Source organism: Cherax quadricarinatus, chromosome 57, assembly GCF_038502225.1.
Source record: "Cherax quadricarinatus isolate ZL_2023a chromosome 57, ASM3850222v1, whole genome shotgun sequence".
Classification (NCBI taxonomy): Eukaryota; Metazoa; Arthropoda; class Malacostraca; order Decapoda; family Parastacidae; genus Cherax; species Cherax quadricarinatus.
In genome coordinates, this window is record NC_091348.1 from 6685576 (window position 1) to 6704238 (window position 18663).

Below are 18663 nucleotides of genomic sequence, written 5' to 3' on the forward strand. Positions count from 1 at the left end.
ACATATATATATATATATATATATATATATATATATATATATATATATATATATATATATATATATATATATATATATATATATATATATATATAATGTCGTGCCGAATATGTAAAACTGGTCAATTAGCAAGAACTCATTTAAAATTAAGTCCTTTCTAAAATTTTCTCTTATACGTTTAAAGATACATTTTTTTCATTAATGTTAATGTAAAAATTTTTATTTTTGCACCAAAAGAATCTTAGAAAACTTACCTAACCTTATTATAACAAGAGCAATTTATTTTAGCTTACCCCAACTAAATATATTTTAAATACGTTTACAATAATTTAGTACTAAACAAACACAACCAAATATATTTTTTTCGTTAGGTTCAGAATGATTTTGGTGAAATTATTGCATACACAAATTTTCAATTGTCCTATATGGCAAGATGAGTGTTGCTATTTAAGCCAAGATGGCAAGTTCTGCTTATTCGGCACGACATATAAATAAATAAATATATATATATATATATATATATATATATATATATATATATATATATATATATATATATATATATATATTATAAAGTAGGTAGTAGGTTGGTAGACAGCAACCACCCAGGGAAGTACTACCATCCTGCCGGATGACTGTGAAACAGAAACCTGCAGCTGTTTTACATGATGGTAGGATGGCTGGTGTCTTTTTCTGTCTCATAAACACGCTGGATAACAGATATATCTTGCTACTTCTACTTAGACTTAGGTCACACTACACAGGCATGCACATGCATATATATATATACATACACACATTTAATTTTTTCTTCTTTTTTCTAAATAGCTCTTGTTCTTTATTTCCTCCATTGTCCATGGGGAAATGTAAAAGAATCTTTCCTCCGTAAGTCATGCGTGTCGTATGAGGCGACTAAAATGTCGGGAGGAATGGGCTAGTAACCCTTTCTCCTGTAAATATTTACTAAAAAAGAGAAGAACTTTATAAAACTGGGATGCTTAAATGTGCGTGGATGTAGTGCAGATGACAGGAAAGAGATGATTGGTGATGTTATGAATGAAAAGAAGTTGGATGTCCTGGCCCTAAGCGAAACAAAGCTAAAGGAGGTAGGGGAGTTTCGGTGGGGAGAAATAAATGGGATTAAATCTGGAGTATCTGAGAAAGTTAGAGCTAACGAAGGGGTAGCAATAATGTTGAAGGATCAGTTATGGAAGGAGAAGATTGAATACAAATGTGTAAATTCAAGGATTATGTGGATTAAAATAAGGGTTGGATGGGAAAAGTGGGTCATAATAAGCGTGTATGCACCTGGAGAAGAGAGGATTGTAGAGGAGAGAGAGATTTTGGGAGATATTAAGTGAATGTATAGGACCCTTTGAACCAATTGAGAGAGTAATTGTGATAGGGGACTTAAATGCTAAAGTAGGAGAAACATTTAGAGAGAGTGTGGTAGGTAAGTTTGGGGTGCCAGGTGTAAATAATAATGGGAGCCCTTTGATTGATTCTTGTATAGAAAGGGGTTTAGTTATAGGTAATACATATTTTAAGAAAAAGAGGATAAATAAGTATACAAGATATGATGTAGGGCGTAATGACAGTCGTTTGTTGGACTATGTGTTGGTAGATAAAAGACTGTTGAGTAGACTTCAGGATGTACATGTTTATAGATTAGCCACAGATATATCAGATCACTTTTTAGTTGTAGCTACAGTGAGAGTAAAAGGTAGATGGGATACACGGTAAATAGATGCATGAAGTAAGAGAGAGGTGAAGGTTTATAAACTAAAAGAGGAGGCAGTTAGGGTAAGATATAAACAACTATTTGAGGATAGATGGGCAAGTGAGAGTATAGGCAATTGGGTCGAAGATGTATGTGGTAGGTTTAAAAATGTAGTATAAGAGTGTTCAGCAGAAGTTTGTGGTTACAGGAAAGTGGGTGCGGGTGGGAAGGAGAGCGATTTGTAGAATGATGATGTAAAAGGTAGTAAGGGAGAAAAAAGTTAGCATATGAGAGGTTTTTGCAAAGTAAAAGTGATGCAAGGAGGGAAGAGTATATGGAGAAAAAGAGAGAGGTTAAGAGAGTGGTGAAGCAATGTAAAAAGAGAGCAAATGAGAGAGTGGGTGAGATGTTATCAACAAATTTTTTTGAAAATAAGAAAAAGTTTTGGAGTGAGATTAACAAGTTAAGAAAGCCTAGAGAACAAATGGATTTGTCAGTTAAAAATAGGAGAGGAGAGTTATTAAATGGAGAGTTAGAGGTATTGGGAAGATGGAGAGAATATTTTGAGGAATTGTTAAATGTTGATGAAGATAGGGAAGCTGTGATTTCGTGTATAGGGCAAGGAGGAATAACATCTTGTAGGAGTGAGGAAGAGCCAGTTGTGAGTGTTGGGGAAGTTCGTGAGGCAGTAGGTAAAATGAAAGGGGGTAAGGCAGCCGGGATTGATGGGATAAAGATAGAAATGTTAAAAGCAGGTGGGGATATAGTTTTGGAGTGGTTGGTGCAATTATTTAATAAATGTATGGAAGAGGGTAAGGTACCTAGGGATTGGCAGAGAGCATGCATAGTTCCTTTGTATAAAGGCAAAGGGGATAAAAGAGAGTGCAAAAATTATAGGGGGATAAGTCTGTTGAGTATACCTGGTAAAGTGTATGGTAGAGTTATTATTGAAAGAATTAAGAGTAAGACGGAGAATAGGATAGCAGATGAACAAGGAGGCTTTAGGAAAGGTAGGGGGTGCGTGGACCAGGTGTTTACAGTGAAACATATAAGTGAACAGTATTTAGATAAGGCTAAAGAGGTCTTTGTGGCATTTATGGATTTGGAAAAGGCGTATGACAGGGTGGATAGGGGGGCAATGTGGCAGATGTTGCAGGTGTATGGTGTAGGAGGTAGGTTACTGAAAGCAGTGAAGAGTTTTTACGAGGATAGTGAGGCTCAAGTTAGAGTATGTAGGAAAGAGGGAAATTTTTTCCCAGTAAAAGTAGGCCTTAGACAAGGATGTGTGATGTCACCGTGGTTGTTTAATATATTTATAGATGGGGTTGTAAGAGAAGTGAATGCGAGGGTCTTGACAAGATTTGTGGAGTTAAAAGATGAAGAATCAAACACAAAGTGTGAGTTGTCACAGTTGCTTTTTGCTGATGACACTGTGCTCTTGGGAGATTCTGAAGAGAAGTTGCAGAGGTTGGTGGATGTATTTGGTAGGGTATGTAAAAGAAGAAAATTAAAAGTGAATATAGAAAAGAATAAGGTTATAAGGATAAAAATATTAGGTGACGAAAGATTGGATATCAGATTGGAGGGAGAGAGTATGGAGGAGGTGAATGTATTCAGATATTTGGGAGTGGACGCGTCAGCAGATGGGTCTATGAAAGAAGAGGTGAATCATAAAATTGAAGAGGGGAAAAATGTGAGCGGTGCACTTAGGGTTCTGTTCTGTGGAGACAAAGAACTTTGTCCTTGAAAGCAAAGAGGGGAATATATGAGAGTATAGTTTTACCAACGCTCTTATGTTGGTGTGAAGCATGGGTGATGAATGTTGCAGTTAGGAGAAGGCTGGAGGCAGTGGAGATGTCATGTCTGAGGGCAATGTGTGGTGCGAATATAATGCAGAGAATTCGTAGTTTGGAAAGTAGGAGGAGGTGCCGGATTGTTGCGGAAGGGTTGTTGAGTTGGTTTGGACATGTAGAGAGAGAGAGAATGAAACGAAACGTAATGATTTCGAGAGTGTATAAATCTGTAGTGGAGGGAAGGCAGGGTAGGGGTCGGCCTAGGATAGGTTGGAGGGAGGGGGTAAAGAAGGTTTTGTATGCGAGGGGCTTGGACTTCCAGCAAGCCTGCGTTAGCGTATTTGATAGGAGTGAATGGAGACAAATGGTTTTTAATACTTGACGTGCTATTGGAGTGTGAGCAAAGTAACATTTATGAAGGGATTCAGGGAAACCGGCAGGCCGGACTTGAGTCCTGGAGATGGGAAGTACAGTGCCTGCACTCTGAAGGAGGGGTGTTAATGTTGCAGTTTAAAAACTGTAGTGTAAAGCACCCTTCTGGCAAGACAGTGATGGAGTGAATGATGGTGAAAGTTTTTCTTTTTCGGGCCACCCTGCCTTGGTGGGAATCGGCCGGTGTGATAATAAAAAAAAATAAAAAATAAATATATATATGTATATAACATTATGGTTCCTTGCCCTTTCTTGGGTTGTAAATTGTAATTCTAGCAATTTTTGAAGATATTTTTAATAGAATATTTCGAATATTTTATACTACATATTGTTTCACATATCTTTATTAATCATTTATCTATGAACTCTGGTCTACAAATACTCAGAGTTCTTGAGAACATGGAGGAGAACATAGAACATTTAACTCTGTCATTATGCGGTGAATAATAGTGTCCACAAGAACAGATGTTCATGGGTTTTCTGTATTCTTTGAATTTCACTTCTTGGTTGCTTATAATATTTTTGTCATTTTTTAAGGTGTTTCAGTGATTTTGTTTAACTTCAACACGTATGTGTCGTGTTTACTGATGACTGAAGCATTACTACCACTGTAGTAATGATGGTAATGAAGTGTTGAGAATTTATTTTTCAGTTTTTTATTTTTTTGTTTTTGGTTTACGTAAGAGCTTTTGATGATATAACAGAGACCATCCGCTAGCTTACTGATCCACTTCGTTGAATACTGAACATCCCATTTAAGGTTTTAATGTACTATGCCTTTCTAAACCTTTGTGCTTTGAGGTAAAGTCACTTCTCTCTGCAGGCACCCGTGGCCAGTTCCAGGTGGGACGGTGTTCGGGATGGCTCGTCTGAACCCCCACTTTGCTTACAACCGACCTTTATGACCATGTTAACAAAAACGAAAGAAGTGCACGGCTCCGAGGATTGTCTCTACCTCAGTGTGTTTACGCCTTCGGTGAGTTTAGTCTATCTTCATGACCTTGGTGCAAGTATACCAAGTACGCCACGTTCAAGGTTCTGAGGGGAGGCGGAACATAATTTCTTTTTTCGTTACTATAATTAACTCCATGCACACTTTACTTTTCACACACACACACACATCACACCTTACGTCATACTATTAACCTTGTTTACGCACCCTTATAGCATGCTATACAAAACTTTAACCCCACCTTAAGAATATAAAGAAAAACGTTCTCGTTTGGCCTGTTTGTTTTGCGTTGTAAGAAAGTGTGATGTTGCAGGAGCCTGGCAGCGGCAGGAGGGACTTGCCTGTGATGGTCTTCATCCACGGCGGCGCCTTCTTCTGCGGGAGCGCCAGCGGGTCCGGTCCCAACGCCCTTCTCAACCACGACATGATACTGGTGGTGATGCAGTACCGCTTGGGAGTGCTAGGTGAGGGGTTCTTGTTGTTGGTGGTGCTAGGTGAAGGTTCTAGGTAGTGGTGCTGCAATACCACTTGCGGGGTGTTAGGTTAAACCTGCTTGTGCTGCTGCAATACCATCTGGGAGACTAAATGAGGCCTTTCACTGGAGGTGCTACAGAGCTACCCGGAGGTGCTAGGAGAGACATGGTGGTGCTATAATGCCGTCTGGGGGTGCTAGGAGAGACCTGCTGCTTGTGCTACAGTGGCATCTGGAGGTGCTAGGAGAGACCTGCTGGTGGCCCTGCAAAACCATCTGATGGTGCTAGAAAAGACCTGCTAGTGGTGCTACAGAGCCATCTGGTGGTGCTAGGAGAGACCTGCTGGTGGTGATACAGATCCATCTTGGGGTGCTAGGAGAGACCTATTAGTGGTGCTACAGTACCATCTGAGGGTGCTAGGAGAGGCTTCCTGCTGGTGGTGCTACAGGGCCATCTGGGGGACTAAATGAAGCCTCCTGCTGGTGGTGCTGCAGTACCATCTGAGGAAGTTATGAGAGACCTGTTGGTGGTCCTACAGTGTCATCTAGGAACGCTAGGAGAGGCTTTCTGCTGGTAGCGTTGGCAAAAGTGAAAGTGGTTGTGTTGATGGCGGTTGACTGTAGAGGGCATAGAGATGTTGCTAGTGGTGCAGCAGTTCTTAACCGGGAGGTGGATGGGGTTGAAACTCGTTTCCCTATTGGGGCGTTAGTAATTTCTAGGGGGCAGGGAGAAAGGGGCGCGAATTCGGAACAAAAAATAAGGAATGGTTTACAACATGAAGCGGTGTAAGAAAAAAATCTCACTAAATGTGTCCTCACTTTATGTGGTGTTGCGAGTTGCTTCTTAAACAGACTTTTGAACAGTTAAAATTAATAAAGTTAAGAATGAAAATTAATCTTTAAATTTTCCTTTTTGAATAAGGAGGACTTTTTTAATTTTTACATTTAGAAGATTATATGAAGGAAGGATGGAGACGTGGAGATGAGGATCATGACCAACTGCGATATGGTGCCACCCACAATAGGTCTAGACTGTGATAGCTGAGCTCTTTTGCTCTTAATATTATCAGGGAGGCATATGCAAGTTCGTAAATGAAAACAATTAGTATACGAAACCAGCATTAGTAATAGGTAAAAGGACACATGTGCAACTAATGCGACATTTTATTTTTTCAATAATAAAAATGTCACATTAGTTGCACATGAATCGTTCTACCTAAAATATTGTTGGTAATTCAGCCAACATTATTACAGCATCAATAATAGTTCGCCCTCAGGTTCTGAAGTAGCTGCCACTGTCTCTATCACCAGGCTTCCTCTCCACGGAGGACGACACTATCCCTGGCAACTTCGGGCTGCTGGACCAGGTCCTGGCACTGCAATGGGTGCAAAGGAACATCCACCACTTCGGTGGTGATCCACAGAAGGTCACCATCTTCGGAGAGAGCGCCGGCGCTGCTTCCGTCAGCTACCACCTATTGTCGTCCAAGTCCCGAGGTCAGTAGCAGCTTCGTGGCTTGTTTACACACAAAAATAAAAAAGCATTATCTACAACAATACTTCATTATAATAAAGCCCTCTTCTTTGCCATCTTAAAAATTCACAGAAGTCTTGGCCCCATTCATCATTTTCAGCCTTGATGCTTGTGAGATGCTGTTGATCGTAGGTTTTGTAGCTATTTTTTTTTTTTTTTTTTTTTAGAAATCAACCTTGATTGATTCCTATTTCCCAGGAACTGAATAACCCTTAAGGGTTAAGCGCGACTCCATGAATATAATAGTTTTATTGGTGTCTTTTCACCCTCTCTGCGACTGTCCATCGTAGGTCTCTACTCCCGGGCCATCATGCAGTCTGGGTCTGCCCTCAACCCGTGGGCGCACTCCAAGTCTCGTCGGGATCTGGCCCTTCACGCCGGTCGGACCGTAGGATGTGGGGAGCTGGAGGACAGTCACGGCCTCCTGGGCTGTCTCCAGCGGGCAGACGCAGACAAACTCGCTTCTGTTGTGTTGGACTTCCTTGTAAGCTGTGGCATTTGGCTGCTTGTTCTAATTTGATTACATTCTCTCTTGTATTAATTGCTTAATGCGGACGCAGACAAATTTTATATATAATGAATCAGGATCTAATGTTGATTTTCTACTCTTAGCTGAATGGACATCATGTATTTTTTTTTTATTTACGCATTGGCCGTTCCACAACACCCCATAAAGAGGGTAAATTATCTTTCTCTCTCTCTCTCACACACACACACACACACACACACACACACACACACACACACACACACACACACACACACACAGCATTCCGACATCTTAATAAGGAATCGTTCAGGACCCTGTACACAGTGTACGTTAGGCCCATGTTGGAGTATGCGGCACCAGTTTGGAGCCCACATCTAGCCAAGCAGGTAAAGAAACTAGAGAAAGTGCAAAGGTTTGCAACAAGACTAGTCCCAGAGCTAAGAGGTATGTCCTACGAGGAGAGGTTAAGGGAAATCAACCTGACGACACTGGAGGACAGGAGAGATAGGGGGGACATGATAACGACATACAAAATCCTGAGAGGAATTGACAAGGTGGACAAAGACAGGATGTTGCAAAGATTGGATACAGTAACAAGGGGACACAGTTGGAAGTTGAAGACACAGATGAATCACAGGGATGTTAGGAAGTATTTCTTCAGCCACAGAGTAGTCAGTAAGTGGAATAGTTTGGGAAGCGATGTAGTGGAGGCAGGATCCATACATAGCTTTAAGCAGAGGTATGATAAAGCTCACGGCTCAGGGAGAGTGACCTAGTAGCGATCAGTGAAGAGGCGGGGCCAGGAGCTCGGACTCGACCCCCGCAACCTCAACTAGGTGAGTACACACACACACACACACACACACACACACACACAATATATATATATATATATATATATATATATATATATATATATATATATATATATATATATATATATATATATATATTTATATATTTATATATTCTCGTCTGTGATTTCTCCCTCCTTCCCGTGTTTACTAATCGCTCCCTGGCTTGACAGGTGTTTCACAGGTTTCCTCTAGTGAATTTGGGACCGCGGGTGGACGGGGACTTCCTGGTGGAGGAACCGGCGAAGACACTGAAGGAGGGCAGGCAAAACAATGTACCTATCATCAGTGGAGTCACAACTGATGAGGCAGCCATGTTCTCTATAGGTCAGAGAGAGAGAGAGAGAGAGAGAGAGAGAGAGAGAGAGAGAGAGAGAGAGAGAGAGAGAATGAACGAATTAACTAACTTTGCCTTAGTTACTGAAAGGTCAGTCTCCTGGTCACTGTTCTTCCATGTGTTCTAATGCTAAATCTCTACTTCAGTTTTTATACTGACCTTGAAGATTAAGGTTGCTGTTAAGTTTGTTATGATCGTCCGTGTGTTTAATGCTCTCTCCTCCTCTCAAACACTTTCTTTTGTCAATTTTATTATATTATTTTTAAGTGCTTCAGTTTTTTATATTCACTTTTTTTAACTTTCGTTGGTTGAGATTAAATTAAGTTAACGTTATAATAATTAAATTTATAAAATTACAAATACGTTAAATGGTTAAATTCAATACAGGCGAGACTGTATTTTGATGCGAGAACAGAGGAAGTATAAGGACCACTATAACACAGTTTATATTATAGGGTCTTAGTCACTTTACCAACTGTCTTAACTCACAGTAAAGTTTCCGACATCTGCTGAGGCGGACAGGTTGCACGGAAACTTCCCATTTGTACTTTTTTCACGAGCAGTAAAATCTGCACCATTTTCTGCCTTTACCACAAAAAATATAGAAACGTTAAGTAAATTTCCTCATACCTGCTGCCCCTTGTTCACCTAGCAGTGTTGATCGTCTGTTGTGAGTAGCATCCTGGGAGATGGTAGTACGCCGTAGATAGAGCTGGGCTTTTAAATGAGCTGAGGTACGATAACAGCTCTTTGTCTGTAAAATTTATCTGTGTAAAAAAATCTGACCCGATCTCTACAGAAATGACTGAAAATGAGTCGGTTCTCGCGAGCCTCAACGAGAAGCTCTCAGAGGCCTCTGTGGCCATCCTGGAGATCGGAGCACACGAAGACAACCCGGTTGACTTGGCCAACAAGATCTTCCAACACTACCTGGGGGGAGTTAACCCAGGAGTGGACTACACTGAACAGTTCAACCAGGTGATTGATGACTGAAACTTGAATAGTTACAAGTTAGCAATGACTGCTAAGAGAAGAATTGTCATTTCTGTTAATTGGCTTTATGTGAGGTGTTATTAAAATTTAAACGCTTTTAAAAGAGTTGGAATTAATGCCAAACATGTTCCAGGTGAGTTGTGATTAATAGCTGACTATATGATGCTTTGATTGAAGCTGATCTGTGAAACTGATCTGTGAGTCAAACTTGATGGGTTTCAGGTGAATGATTCTAAACTTAACTGGTTCATGAGAATCATGGTTGATTTACAATGATTGCTACAGGTGAATGGTTCTTATTTTAAGCATATTCATGGGTGATTTGCACTCGTGAATATGTCAGAGTCTTGATGCAGTTCTGTGAACCTTGACTCGATGGATATACATAAACCGAGAGTAACATCAGTTTTTTTCTAAGTACACTCTGGTCTAAATAATCATACACACTAATTTAAACAAGACGTGAAAACATACTGTAGAAAATGTTAGGATGTTCTTTGCAATCCAAGGTCTTGAGAATCATTACCTTATATATATGCGCACACGCAGGCACTCACACACACACACACACACACACACACACACACACACACACACACACACACACACACACACACAAACACACACATACGCTCACACACACGCACACGCACACACACACACACACACACACACACACACACAACCGGTGAAGAGGCGGGGCCAGGAGCTAGGACTCGACCCCTGCAACCACAAATAGGTGAGTACACACACACACACCTAGAAAGGAATGATCTCATCAACAGCAGCCAACATGGTTTCAGGGACGGGAAATCCTGTGTCACAAACCTACTGGAGTTCTATGACATGGTGACAGCAGTAAGACAAGAGAGAGAGGGGTGGGTGGATTGCATTTTCTTGGACTGCAAGAAGGCGTTTGACACAGTTCCACACAAGAGATTGGTGCAAAAACTGGAGGACCAAGCAGGGATAACAGGGAAGGCACTACAATGGATCAGGGAATACTTGTCAGGAAGACAGCAGCGAGTCATGGTACGTGGCGAGGTGTCAGAGTGGGCACCTGTGACCAGCGGGGTCCCGCAGGGGTCAGTCCTAGGACCAGTGCTGTTTCTGGTATTTGTGAACGACATGACGGAAGGAATAGACTCTGAGGTGTCCCTGTTTGCAGATGACGTGAAGTTGATGAGAAGAATTCACTCGATCGAAGACCAGGCAGAACTACAAAGGGATCTGGACAGGCTGCAGACCTGGTCCAGCAATTGGCTCCTGGAGTTCAATCCCACCAAGTGCAAAGTCATGAAGATTGGGGAAGGGCAAAGAAGGCCGCAGACGGAGTACAGTCTAGGGGGTCAGAGACTACAAACCTCACTCAAGGAAAAAGATCTTGGGGTGAGTATAACACCAGGCACATCTCCTGAAGCGCACATCAACCAAATAACTGCTGCAGCATATGGGCGCCTAGCAAACCTCAGAACAGCATTCCGACATCTTAATAAGGAATCATTCAGGCCCCTGTACACCGTGTACGTTAGGCCCATATTGGAGTATGCGGCACCAGTTTGGAACCCACACCTAGCCAAGCACGTGAAGAAACTAGAGAAAGTGCAAAGGTTTGCAACAAGACTAGTCCCAGAGCTAAGAGGTATGTCCTACGAGGAGAGGTTAAGGGAAATCAACCTGACGACACTGGAGGACAGGAGAGATAGGGGGGACATGATAACGACATACAAAATACTGAGAGGAATTGACAAGGTGGACAAAGACAGGATGTTCCAGAGATTGGACACAGTAACAAGGGGACACAGTTGGAAGTTGAAGACACAGATGAATCACAGGGATGTTAGGAAGTATTTCTTCAGCCACAGAGTAGTCAGTAAGTGGAATAGTTTGGGAAGCGATGTAGTGGAGGCAGGATCCATACATAGCTTTAAGCAGAGGTATGATAAAGCTCACGGCTCAGGGAGAGTGACCTAGTAGCGATCAGTGAAGAGGCGGGGCCAGGAGCTCGGACTCGACCCCCGCAACCTCAACTAGGTGACTACACACACATACAGCCGTCACATTTCCATACAGGGAATCTTGTAGACACAGCTGACGGCTGTGTCTACAAGATTCCCTGTATGAAAATGTAATAAAGTTTACTACGGTCAAACTGGGAAAACTCTTGAACTAAGATTACAACAACATAAATATAGCATTAAACGTGGACAAGAGTCTAATGCTACGTTTATTCAAGTGAGAGATTTTAAAAATCCATTGATTTTCAAAGGACTGAGAAAGTTGTATCAAGCAAGTCTATAGTTGAGAAAAATATAATAAAATCAAGGTTTATATATATATATATATATATATATATATATATACATATATATATATATATACATATATATATATATATATATTATATATATATATATATATATATATATATATATATATATATATATATATATATATATATATATATATATATATATATATATATATATATATATATATATATATATATATATATATATATATATATAAAGTACACCTTGCTCCTTCTACTTACATTTAGGTCAACTACCTTCACCTTGTTACAGCTGCATTAACAACTTTCACCTCGTTACAGCAGTAGTAACAATCTTCACCTCGCTTCATTTGCAGAAACAACCATCACCTTGTTACAGTACACACGCACACATACATACTATACAAATTAGTAATGCTATATTTACAGTGAGCAAAGTCAGGGTATTTTCCCAGTACGGTGGGTAATATACCACTCTGGATAAAATACTTTGACATTTCTTGAGCATTTCTGAGTGAGTTGTCTCTGAATTCATTAATTTATCGCACTCCAGTACATAATGACGCAGGGTGTGACAATAGTCCATCTGGCAAAGTTTACATTTCGTTTGGTCTACATCTGGTGGTGGTGACCTACGGTTTTCTTTCTCTGCCAGAGATACTGGTAACCCAGCTGGAGCCGGGTAGCAGTGACATCCAAGAGTCTGCTTATTCTGTTGGATGCAGACATGTGGCTCCTCCCGCATGATAGGGTGATGATAGATGGACTGACTGGTATCAGTCTCCCCCACTATTAGGTTATTAAAGTTCAGTTGAAGTTCTCTTTGTATTGTTCTCAAACTGCTGAATGGCAACCAAAGATTGTAATCTATTCCCTGTTTGAAGGAATAACTTAGCCAATTCATCAGTTCTATCATGCATCATTCCGTCTCATGCAGTGTGAGATGAAATCCACAGGTGTACTCTGAGTCCACTGTCCACAGTTCAACCATACCTGTGTCTGGTTTCTGACACAAGCATGCCACAGTTGAGAGCATTTATGGATGATAGAGACTCACAATTAAAGTGTCAACCTTAGATACATGAACGCATTTGAGTGCAAGGGGTATTGCAAACAGTTCAGATTGAAGGGTAGAGGGCCAGTTATTGATGCGTGCTCCAATTTCTTTATGAGAGCCATCAGTCTGTATGACAGCAGCTGCATTATCAGCTGCACCAGAGAACTGGTGAACAGAACCAATAACATAATTAACTTGCAGTAACACTCTTCATCTTGTTACAGATGATGAGTGACCGTCTCTTCAAGGTAGGTGTTCACCACACCTCGAGGTTACACTCCCAGGTGGCTACCACCTACACCTACGAGTTCAACCACCGCGGACAGTTTAGCCTCCTTAACGTTCTTCCATGGCTTTCTACCGAAAATAAACACTGTAAATCCATTTTCTCATTATCTAAAAGTCTCATTCAACAAAATAAGAAAATTTGTAAAAAAAAAAATGAATATTTAAATATTTTTTCTGAAGCTAAAAATTTAAGTAAAACTTTAAATTTTTCACTAAAATAATTTTTTTGTACCCAAAACTCTGATTTTTTCACTAAAGCTTTATCCTGAAGCTTTATAAAAAATAATGAATTAAAAATTCCCCCCCAATTAAATTTTCACTAACATCAATTTTTTTTGTGTCTAATGTAACACTCATCCTGACCTTGCTAAAATTTTCATCATTTAACCTAACATAATTAACCTAACCTATCTCAGAAATTTCATGATTTCAACAATTCTTTAGATATGGGGAAAAGGGTAAAAGGGGTTACGGGAGAAGACAGGAGGACAGAGAAGATAGGAGGAAGGGGGGCAGTGAAGATAGAGACTTGTCCAGGTATTAGAAGACTTGTCCAGGTATTAGAAGACTTGTCCAGGTATTAGGAGACTTGTTCAAGTATTAGAAGACTTGTCCAGGTATTAGAAGACTTGTCCAGGTATTAGGAGACTTGTTCAGGTATTAGGAGACTTGTTTAGGTTTTAGGAGACTTGTTCAGGTTTTAGGAGACTTGCCCAGGTATTAGGAGACATGTTTAGGTATTAGGAGAGCCCAGCCTCTTCTAGAGATCTACCCGATTACATTCACACTGCAGTCTGTGGATGATGTGAAGGTAGCGCAGTATCCATGGTAACATCTTACGACTATCTTCACAGTCCTGGACAGCGCTGTATGAACCTTCCATGTTTTGCTCTTGATTAATACTATTTTTAGTCTTGGAGACCTGACACTGACAGAGTAGCAAATGAATTCTAAGCTGATAGGGAGTGCAGTCAGCTGTTATGGGACGAAATTCATAAGGCGTCTAGATATGAAAATGTTGTGTTAATGGGAGATTTTAACTTTAGACAAATTGATTGGAACAGTGTGACAGGAAATCTTGAGTCTAGTGACTTTCTTGATACAGTTCAGGATTGCTTTTTAAAACGGTTTGTGACAGAACTAACTAGAGGAAATAATCTGCCCGATTTGGTTCTTGCCAACAAAGAATCACTAATAAATAATCTTGAGGTAACGATGAACTTGGCGAAAGTGATCACAAATCACTTAATTTCAATATATTATGGAATTACCCAGATAACTGCAGTCAAATCTCTATCCCAGACTTTCGCTTGGCCGATTTCATGGGACTGAGAAATTACCTGGGTGGGCTAAATTGGGATGACCTCACTGTGGGTCAGGTAGGTGGTCATGGTTGCCAATATGACGTTTTTCAGAACATAGTTCTAGCTGTCCAGACAACTTTTGTTCTGAGTAGGGAAATTAGATTTAACAAAAATGATTCCAAATGGATGAACAATAGATTACAACATCTCATTGGTCAAAAGAGAGGCATATATAGGCGTATCAAAAGAGGGGATGGGTAGTTAAGAAATCAATATATTCAATTAAAGAGAGAAAAAAAAAAAGAAATAAGAAAAACAAAAAGGGATTATGAGGCTAAGGTCACAAGGGAATCGAAGACTAACCCAAAAGGGTTCTTTCAGGTACACAGAAGTAAGATTATGGACTATTAAAATAAGCCCACTTAAGAGTAACTCCGGTCAGATCACTGACAGTGATAAGGATATGTGTAAAATTTTCAATACTTACTTCCTCTCAGTTTTTATCCAGGAAAATATTAGTGAAATTCCAGAAATAATAGATTATATAGAACAGGACGATAATAAACTATGCACGATTGCAGTAACTAGTGACATGGTCCTCAGACAAATAGAGAAATTCAAACCTAACAAGTCCAAAGGCCCTGATGAACTGTTTGCAAGGGTTTTAAAGGAATGTAAAGAGGAACCTAGCATACCTTTGGCTAATCTTTTCAATATATCACTACAAACTGGCATAGTGCCTGATAAGTGGAAAATGACAAGTGTAACATCTATTTACAAGGCAGATGACAGGTCTTTAGCTTTATAGTGGGAAAATTTATGGAATCAATAAATGCCGAAGCAATTCGTAGCCATCTTGATAGGCATAAATTGATTAATGAATCTCAACACGGTTTTACAAAGAGGCGTTCCTGTCTTATGAATTTACTAACTTTTTTCACTAAGGTGTTTGAGGAGGTAGATCATGGTAATGAATATGATATTGTGTATATGGACTTCAGTAAGGCTTTCGATGCAGTTCCACATTAGAGGCTATTGAGGAAACTTAAGGCACACGGAATAGGAGGAGAATTTTTTTCCTGGGTAGAGGCATGGTTGTCCAATAGGCAGCAGAGAGTTTGCTTAAATGGGGAGAAATGAGAATGGGGGCACGTCACAAGCGGTGTTCCACAGGAGTCAGTGTTGGGCCCGTTGTTGTTCACAATTTACATAAACAACATAGATGAGGGAATAAATAGCGACATAAGCAAATTTGATGACACCAAAATAGGCAGTCCAATTCATTGTAATAAGGACACTAGAGCACTTCAGGATGATTTGAATAGACTGATGCAATGGTTGGAAGTGGCAGATGCAATTTAATATAGACAAATGCAAAGTTCTACATGTTGGACAGGAAAATAACCATGCCACATATAAACTAAATATTTTAATACTACTGGTTGCATAAAGAATTTAGGAGTTCTGGTTAGTAGTAATCTGAAACCGAGACAACAGTGCCTAAGTGTTTGGTATAAAGCTAACAGAATCCTTGGCTTCATATCTAGAAGCATAAATAATAGAAGTCCTCAGGTTGTTTTTCAACTCGATATATCTTGAGTTTGGCCTCATTTAGATTATGCTGCGCATTTCTGGTCACCGTATTACAGAATGGATATAAATGCACTGGAAAACGTACAGAGGAGGATGACTAAGTTGATCCCATGCGTCAGAAATCTTTCCTATGAGGATAGACTTAGGGCCCTGAATCTGCACTCTCTAGAAAGGCGTAGAATTTGGGAGGATATGATTGAAGTGTATAAATGGAAAACAGGAATAACAGTGAATAGCGTATTAAAAATATCTAACCAAGACAGGACTCGCAGCAATGGTTTCAATTTTGAAAATTCAGAGCCAGAAAGGATATAAGAAAACACTGGTTTGGTAATAGAGTTGTGGAAGAGTGGAACAAACCCCAAAGTACAGTTTTAAAGGCTAAAACGTTGTGTAGCTTTAGAAAATGTATACCATTTTGATGTTCAGGTTAGATAAATATATGACTGGGTGTGGGTGGGTGTGAATTGGACCTGACTAGCTTGTGCTACTAGGTCTGATGCCGTGCTCCTTCCTTAAGTGGAAATGAAGTGACTCGGTGGGTCATTGGGCTAAGCCGGAGGATGACATGGACCTACTTCACATGGGTCAGTATCCTTAGTGTCAATCATGGTAATCAAGGCTGACTTCAATAAAAAAGATTGCATCTCTGTGGCTTGTTGCACTTCACAGTATGTCTCTTAAGTCGAGAGAATTTTTATCTTTCCCTATAAATTATATCAGGATTACTTCCCCACTGGCAGCGCACTCAACTCACACAGTGAGGGTCGGGTTCAGTCCCCGGCATGGGTGGAAACGTTGGGCATGTTTCCTTACACCTGCTGTTCCTATTCACCTAGCAGTACGAAGGTACCTGGGTGTTAATAAACTGTTGTGGGTGGCATCCTGGGGGGGATATAGTACATCTTAGTGCTGGGGCTCTGAAATGAGCTGAAGTAGAATAACAGTTCTTACCCAGTAAAACTGATCTGTGTGAATAAAGACTGTTGAGTGCTCTCGCCTCTCATCTCAGTAGTAGTAACCAGTTACCAGTCTCAGTAGTAACCAGTTACCAGTAACCAGTGTCCGTTGACTCAACGACCAACCTGCACTTATGGTGTACTTAGATGACGTAATCGTCATGTCTAAAGACGTGGATACACACTTGAAAAGACTTGATGTAGTACTTGGTAAGCTTGAAGAAGCCAATTTAAAGATCAAACTGTCTAAATGTCAATTTTTCAGATCAGAAATTAAGTTTCTTGGTCACGTAGTCACTCCTAGAGGGGTTACGACTGACCAAAGTAAAGTAACTGCAGTACTAAATTTTCCAACTCCCAAAACTGCTGATGCCGTAAGATCCTTTGTGGGCTTAGCAGGTTTTTATAGATCTTTCATTGCCAATTTTTCTTCCATAGCTGCTCCTCTAACTGAGTTGCTTAAGAAAGATGCTCCTTTTGTTTGGACCTTCCGTCAAGAAAGAGCATTCCAAACTCTAAAAGAAAAGCTAACTTCTGCTCCAATTTTGAAATTTCCAGATTTTTCTAAGCCTTTCTATCTGACAACTGATGCTAGTTCAATTGGTATAGGTGCCGTACTAGCTCAGAAGACCGATGGCAAGTACAACGCAGTTGCATTTGCTAGCCGAGTCCTTACGAAGGCTGAACGTAATTATACAGTAACTGAGCAAGAAGCTTTAGCAATAGTATGGTCTTTAGAGCACTTCCGAGACATTATTTATCAGTACTCTGTTCATGTCTTGACAGATCATGCTCCACTGATACCCTTATTCCAGAACAAACAACCTACTGGAAGGTTAGCTAGATGGACCTTGACTATCCAAGAGTTCAATCCCACCGCTGCCACCATTTATCATGTGGGAGTTCGACTCGTGGATTAGGTAAGAAATACTCACGTAGGCTGTTATTACGTATAATTGCAGGTATGTGGAGAGAGCCCTGACAGCCGTGGCCTATCTCACTGCTCACACTCGTAACACTGACTAGCCGGCTGCCCAGTACCCAGTGAGGGGTCTTTTGAAATAGTGTCAGTTCAGCGCAATAGACCGTGACTCAGGCAGACGGTTGGTCGTTGAGTCAACGGACACTGGTTACTGGTAACTGGTTACTACTGAGACTGGTAACTGGTTACTACTACTGAGACTCAGGTTGACCAGAGGCGGCCACGTAGCTTGTTTATACTAAATGGCTCCTAATAAGATCTTAGACTCATTATCTTTACAAATAATATTATGGCTAAATTAGAAACAAGTAATTTATATTAGTATCAAATCAAATCAAGTTTACTCTCTATAAAGATTAAAATACGGGGTATACATATAGGATATTGTGTGGTTTACATATTATATGAAACTACTTACAGAGAGGGCATTAATATAAATTAATATAATTCCTCCTAGCCACGTCAATCAGATAAAGCTTTGGCAAACTGTCTCTGTCGATGCTCTTGAAACATTGACAGGCGATTGTGGGGCTGTATTGGTTGTTTAGAGGTTATGTATCTGGTGGCAAGTGACCGTGGTAGTGTTTCAACCTAAATTCCACCAGGTAAC

At 40.3% G+C, this 18663-nt stretch overlaps 1 protein-coding gene across 1 annotated transcript in view; it reads left to right on the forward strand.

Annotated features, from left to right (window-relative positions):
* The window catches only part of LOC128693473 (juvenile hormone esterase), a gene marked incomplete in the record, with an annotated part of 54864 nt that overhangs the window by 23921 nt on the left and 12280 nt on the right, over positions 1-18663 (forward strand). The window contains 7 exon segments of the mRNA XM_070097320.1: positions 4769-4921; positions 5211-5361; positions 6681-6866; positions 7194-7387; positions 8421-8574; positions 9384-9562; positions 13152-13302. Coding sequence (XP_069953421.1) covers positions 4769-4921; positions 5211-5361; positions 6681-6866; positions 7194-7387; positions 8421-8574; positions 9384-9562; positions 13152-13302 — 1168 coding nt within the window.